The 7,536-nt window shown below is 30.6% G+C and overlaps 1 protein-coding gene across 1 annotated transcript; it reads right to left on the bottom strand.

The window, feature by feature from the left end:
* Positions 1-1,271: 1,271 nt before the first annotated feature.
* Positions 1,272-5,421, bottom strand: LOC143574214 (cytochrome P450 704C1-like). Its single transcript, XM_077058888.1, has 5 exons — positions 4,882-5,421; positions 3,754-4,038; positions 3,353-3,688; positions 1,664-1,867; positions 1,272-1,481 (listed from the first exon to the last, which is right to left on the bottom strand). The coding sequence occupies exons 1-5, from the start codon at positions 5,401-5,403 to the stop codon at positions 1,296-1,298; spliced, it is 1,533 nt and encodes a 510-aa protein (XP_076915003.1). The 5' UTR covers positions 5,404-5,421; the 3' UTR covers positions 1,272-1,295.
* Positions 5,422-7,536: the final 2,115 nt, after the last annotated feature.

Genomic DNA, 7,536 nt, shown 5'->3' with positions numbered 1-7,536 from the left:
ATCAACACCCGTGAATTACTAAATCATCTATGAATTCATCCTTCCAACCAAGAATCAAGAGAACCGAGATGCAAAGGCAAGTTTAAACCACTTGTGACCACTTCAGGTGTAGTTTTGTATGAAAAGATTGTTTTTGTAACTTTTATATGTGATTGGATTGAGTTTTGATTTAATCATTTGGTTAATCTAGCTTTATGTTTATTTAAACTGATTGAACATTCTTTTTTGGGATTCCCATTTCTGATCAATCAATTCAATTGGTTTGTGTTTATCAACATTTAGGATTAAGTTCTTATAATCACTAAACCGTTTACTTTTGATCATTATATTTTATGGAGTTCATACTAATAAACTGGTATAATTAGGTAGACTGCGTTCAGTTGTGTCAATTCGTCGGATTAGGTTCTATGAATCATCATAACCAAACTGATGTGTCTATTAATTATTGATCAAAATTAATTAACAAACCAAATCTATGTGGTTACCAGGAGATATGAGTTACAATTGTGCAGTTCATTGCGTTACCTGCACCTGAAGTGTAGTCCCACTTTTCTGATTTCTCATATTTATTTTACAAGTTACAATTAAATTGTTATATGAAATTATTTTCACAATCAAATCTTTTAAACTACTTAACATCGTCTTCCTACTTTCATATATTAGATTAAGTAAAATATGAGTTTGAACTGTACTTTCCATCGATTCCTATGGAGATGGCCTTACTTACGCATAATAGTTATAGGTATTTAAGCTTTCTAAATACTTATTTTCGATTAGAGCATGACATCTACATCAGTCATAAAAATTTCACTCACCAGATATGGTGGATAGAATGTGAATGCTCTTACAAATAATAACTGCGTTGATTGAGTAAGCAAAAGATTAATTATTGGTAATTTCGGAATCCAAGTAACAAGTTATTGAACTTAAGGGACCAATATTGACAAGTAGGTCATAGTTGGTTATGTTTCTTAATTGCATTGTAATTAAAATAGCTAATGACTTAACTAGCAAGTTAGGGTTAGTCCATAAAAACCGAGTTATGGTAGACATTATAGAACGTGAAATGCAATTGAGTTAGGGTTCACCAAGAGAAGCACACGCTATTTTAAGTTATAATCTCTATATAATATCGAGAGTTATTCAATATTCTTTCCGTGCGTGTTCTTCATTTTGATAAGTTATATCAATTCGTTATTGAGACATAACTAATACTTCAATAACTATATACAACCTTACAACCAAATTCAAAAAGTGCTTTAAATATATATAGTACTTTGTTTGAATTAATCTTTTCATGGTATCCTTGGAAATGCAAGAAGATTAAGACCTCCATAGATTTGAAGAGTAAACATGGTTCGATAAGTAACTTTTCTTGATTCATCAGCTAATTTAAACACGAAGAAATGTAGAAGAGCAATTGACACTATTTTCATCTGACGGTAAGCAAAGTCCTTTCCCAAACAAATCCTTGGACCTGCCTGCAAAGTTAGTTAAAGCATAAACTATATATCCTAATCTTGTTAAAGGTTATTAAACTTTCACGCCATCAACACATAACCTATATGTAGATTTGCTATAAATATAAAAACTTGTGTGTTGTAGATATGACTTAGAAGTCAAAAGTTAAGTAAAAGAGAAATAAAAAGAGAGATTTACTTACATGAAATGCTATGAACTTGAAAGGAGATTCAGGTTGAAAAACTCCATTATCATTAAGCCATCTTTCAGGTTTGAAATCATCAGCATCATCACCCCAAATGTATGGCATTCTTCCCATCGCGTATGAAATATAGTACACACCATCTCCTTTTTTCAACTTGAATCCATCAGGAAGAATGTCATCCATGTCAGCAACTCTTCCATCCTACATCATACAACATAAATACACAAGATTGGACATAAATTATTCTAGAAGTATAAATAAACCATTGTTCAAGAATGAAAAAAAATCATTAAATGTTGCATAATAAGCTAGGCTGGGCTCAGACTTAGCTTTTTAAGAAACTGAACTGAGAAAGCTCGGTTTGTTAATTTTAGCAAGCTAAATTTTGAGCTCGAGAGTTTATTTTTTAAAATTTAATTTTATATTTTTATACACACACACACACAAACACACAAACACACACACACACACACACACATATATATATATATATATGATCAGGATCATGTGAAAAACCTTTTGAAAATTGAGAACCATGAGAATCATTTTGGATCACAAAAAACCCATAAATAAAAAAAACATAAAACAAAAATAAAAAAAGTACAACAAAAACCAAAATTCTTATTTGTCATCCCGGTTTCATTAAAAAAAATTCTCGATTTAGCTAAATTATACATGTATGTGTAATATGTACATATGTGTACACACATGTTTTTCTATACACATATGTATAATTTAAGGTAAATGATAATGTACATATGTGTTCATTACTTAACTAGAGATTAAATGATATTATGCACATGTGTATAAGTATAATACAAATTAAATTTTTTTATGAAACCGGAATGAAATATAAGAATTTTGTTTTTTTACTTTTTAAAAATTTTTGTTTTTTGTTTTATAATTTTCTAAGTATTTTCATAGGTTTTTTTAGTTTTCCAAAATGGTTCTTAAAGTTTTCAATTTGCAAAGAGTTGTCTAAACATTTTTTTTAATTTTTTTCATATATTAATATTGTTTGAGACTAGTTTTTATCATATTTTATATATAATTTTTTTATTACATATATAAATCACAAGTTTACATATATGTAAAATTTATGTAATAACAAATTAACATATATATAAAAAAATTTAGATATGTGTAAAAAGTAATTTTCATAATTAAAATCATAACTATATTTATAAAATGTGATAAAACTACACTCAAATAATCTTAACATACAAGTTCTTAAATAATTTAAAAGTTCTGTATTGATACTCATATATATATATATATATATATATATAAAGTAAAAAACTATTTTTATCATACACAATGCATAATTAAGAAACTACAAAATTCATAACGTCTATTAAAATTTAGGGCTTTAACTTATACAGGCCAACGAACCAGCTTTACGAGCCGAACTTACCTTGGCCCAGGCTCGTCTTGTTTACAAACTAAGCAGATTTCAAGTGAGCCACAGGCCGTGAGACTTATGAGCAGCCCTAAAATATGCAATTTTAGAAGTGGGAGATGACAATTATTCAATTAAAATAGTATTTTTAAATCAATATATATATATATATATATATATATATATATATATATATATTACCATTTTAACAAGATATGCTATAAGTTTGTAACATAAGACAAGCACAATAGTTTAAAAGTCATTTACTTAGGAATCTTTGTAGTTACCACAGGGACTGCAGGATATAGTCTCAAGGTTTCAGTCAAAATTGCATGAAGATAATGCATTTTCTCAAGTACTTGATCATCTATTTTGTCCACAAAATCATCAATTCCAGACCCGTTTTCTTGACTTCCCACAACCATTTCAATTTCTGAGACAACCTTTTCCTGCACAAGCGGATTCTTGCAAAGCATGTAAAAGAACCAAGAAAGTGTATTTGCACTAGAATCTTTTCCCGCTAAAAGGAAGTTTAGGATAATATCCATTAGATACTTATCATTCATTCGCGCATCCTTCTTGCTCTCAATCAGAAACCTTGAAAGTATGTCCTCTTTCTCATTCTTAAATTAAAAATTAGAATGTTAATACAAGAAAAGACACCAGAGATGAAGTTAATGAAACTTACACAATGTTGGTTTGTTTCAAGTTGTTCTCTTCTCCTGCTAATTAAATTGAGAACAAATTTTTGTACCAATCTTATGTTGTTCTTTAAAGCAGCTTCACAGCCAATGTTAAGAAACCTTTTGATCTTCCATAAGGGATCAACATAGCGCCAATATGTTATTGCATTTGAGTCATCAAAAGCCTTAATAAATGCATTCCCTTCTTTGCTAGATCCATCAACGCAATTCAAATCCACTCCAAACCCGACTTTGAATATCGAATCCAAAGCGGATTGCATAAGCAAATCCTGCAAGTTTTAGGGAAAATCATTAGTGCATTAAATATGAATAGAGACACTACACTGTTACTAAAATAATTATCTTTTTTTTAACACAGAATGCATGCATTGAAAATATTAGTTTAATCACAAGATTTTGTTGTCCTGTTAATATTCACGTAGAAGTTTGACTTTAGAAGGGGATAGGGGTGTTCATTATACCGCTTGCAACTGATTAAACCAAGATCCGAATTACAAATTCAGTTTTTGGTTTCACAAATCTGAATTCAATTCAAACCAAATAACAAAAATAAATAAATTAATAAATAAATAGATAAATCGGTTTTATTAAATTAGTTATATAATTATCAAATCTAGAAGACATCATCATTATCATACTCAATATATCCCACCAATAGCAAAGCTATCGTAGGGTCTGAGCAGGGTAATATGTATACAGCCTTACCTCTATCCCTATAGGAATAGAGAGGCTGCTTCTGGTGAGATCCCCGGCTCGGTAGTAGTTTTACATCTACTATCAAGAAGGCACTCAAGTGTAATATTATTTTGTACATATAGTGAACTCATGTACAAATTTTCCCTCGTGTACCAAAAACTAAAACAAACCGAATACAGTATGGTTTTCGGTTTCAACTAAAAATTCTCCAAACCAATCAAATAAACCAAAAACCGGACCAATGAACATCCTTGTAAGGGGATTCTTGTGATAACCAATATCAAAGATCATAGCACACTAATTAATATTACAGTGAGCAAAATAAGGCCGGATCTTAATGATTCATGACTCATGAAAGATCAATGTGCCATTATGCACAAATAACGTACAAGATTGAGTTACCATAAAACACTCACTTGTACATCAAATACTTTATTTGCCTCGGACAACTTAGAAACGACTCCAACCAATTTTGCTGCATTTTTTCTAAAAACGAAACAACTAAAGTCTCTCAAAACTCGTGTTGAGAACTCAAAACTTGCAAGCTTCCTTTGTTGTTTCCACATAAAGCCATCAACCGCAAAGATCCCGTTGCCAAATAAGTCTGTTATAATATCCTTGTTTCCCTCACCTTTTGAGTAGTTATCAAAGTTGGTTTTGAGTATGTACTCAATATTTCTAGTATCAGTGGTGTATAACTCAGATTGATTAGGAGCTAGAAGCCTGAAAGTAGGTTGTTTGAGGGCAATATCTGTTAAATAGTCATGAAGTTTGCTGAAGTAAAAGAGTTGATTAAAAACGGTTCCAATAATTGGTGCATATTGTGGATTTCTGATTGATTTTCCAATGAAGGTTTTTAGTATGAGAGATAAAAAGGCTAGGATGATTAATAGGAGGGTTGTGGCTAAAGAGGAGAAGATGATATGAGGGAAATCCATTTTTTAGATAGGAATATAAGAAAGATTATATACAGCATATATACAATATAAAGGCAGCTTGGAGAAGGTTTGCAAGTTGGGGTATGTTTTTTTCTTTGACTTCTTCAAAATAGATGTCACTCTTCGCTTAACATTGTACCACCTAAACTCATTGATGAATAATACTATCCTAGCATGGTTGGAAGTAGGGTTCAAGGTTCCATTAGGTCATTTTTTATGGAATTTATGGCTAGACTGGTAAGTTCGGTTTGGATAGTTGTCGGTCTAGGCTGACTTTTGTTTTAGCATGAAATGGTGTCATGAGATTTTTGAAAGTTTAGTAAAACGATTGGTCTAAAAAAAGAAAAAACCTACCTTTCGAGGATTAAAGAAAAAGTAAGAAAAAATTTTATAGCATGAAATTGGTTAAATTAATAGTGTATATGTATTATAATAAAGATACTTTATAACTGTTGGATTCCTATACATGAAAAATTATATTATTCTATTATAATTATATAAACTGATTAAAAAGAATTTGGCCAGTTCTAATCGTAAACCGAACCGGTTCAATCCTAAGCTGGCAATGAACTGGATTTAGCTCTATTTGTACGGTTTGAGCGGTGTAAACGGTTTTTGAACAGCCTGGATTCAAGTAAACTTTTGCGTATCCAAAGATAAAAACGAGCAGAGACACGACATACGCGTCTTCTATCAAGACTCTGAAGTGGAAAACAAGAACAAGAAAATTTATGTTTTCTAGGTACATCTAAATCTGAATCACTATCAAAGGATGCGGCTAAGGATATTCTTCTGCAGTCTGCAAAACATTTACAAAGAAGACAAACATGTGTGTTAAGTTTCTAAAAATTTTTGTTATTGTTTCATCTATGTGTGATTACCTATAATGAAAAGGATAAGCATTAGTTTATTGTTAATGATTATAACTTGATAGATACAATGTTTGACCGAATCCTAAGTTTAATAGAAGCATTCAAGTATTAGTCTATTAGACATCCAACTTCCTCTGAGTAATAACAAATAAGAATAATCTTATAAATTAAGTAATAGCTCAACAAATAATATTATAATTGACATTGAAAATGACAAGTTTTATACAGCTTAGAATGTCCTTACAAACACAAGACTTATAAGTTAATTATAACCTTAAAACATTGAGGTCTAGCTTCTTGGATGAATTTCTATATTTGTTATCAGCGCCGTCTCTTAGAATTCCAAAAAATAAATAAATAACTCAAGGCCCGAGACATGAAAACAAAAGACCCTAAAATACAAACTTAAAAACGCTTATATATATAATTTAGCCAAACATGATAATAATAATAATAATAAAACAAAACAAAAGTTCCTTTTTAGAAAAATGATCTAACTAAAATACATAAATAAATAGTGTACATATTTTTCTTTAATATTAGATCTTTGACGTTGCTTTAGAAAAAAAAATGTATGTATCTTTGCATTCTACTCAATTTATGTCTTTCTTAACTCTTCTATTTTTCTCTTTTTATGTTTTTTACTACCGGATTATAAGCCTTTAGACTTAAGGGACATACTATCTGAAAAACAAATTATAACATACATATGTGCATTATTTTATGTTTTTTCATTTTGCTTACTGCACTAGTAATTTGTTTTGTAGTTGTTTCGTAGACAAGATAGTAGTTTTGTAGTGCTACTAATGTGATATGTGACATGGACGTTAATTACATAGGGAAAATGACCAAACTGTCTAGTTTGACCGTTCTTATTTCAAAATTATCCATAGAAAACCCACCGATTTAATTAGGTCCATCTCAAAACCGACCGGTCCGCCCACTTATTCTATGCCGCCAATAACCAAATTCCACGTATACCAAACCTGACAAGAATGTTTCCCGACGGCCTCTCGGTTTTCCTACCTCCTGACATAAATGTTCCCAGCGCCTGCCTTGTTTTTTTCAAACCCGGCGCCACCCTTGTTTCTTGAATTGCTAGCGTGGAATCAACCTTGTTGTCCTTCAATAGTCTAAGGATTTAGAAATTAAAAACATTCATGTATTTGTGGATTTCGTATTGCTTGCTAACCACTTCAATGGCTCCTATGCTGTTAGAAGCAAAAAACTAATCGAATATCTCCATATAGTTAAAAATCTG

Source organism: Bidens hawaiensis, unplaced genomic scaffold (assembly GCF_021521415.1).
Source record: "Bidens hawaiensis isolate Kalapana, Puna unplaced genomic scaffold, B.hawaiensis_p1.1 tig00001412_1, whole genome shotgun sequence".
NCBI lineage: Eukaryota > Viridiplantae > Streptophyta > Magnoliopsida > Asterales > Asteraceae > Bidens > Bidens hawaiensis.
The sequence above is the reverse complement of the archived record's forward strand: the minus strand, read 5'-3'. Positions and strand labels throughout refer to the sequence as shown.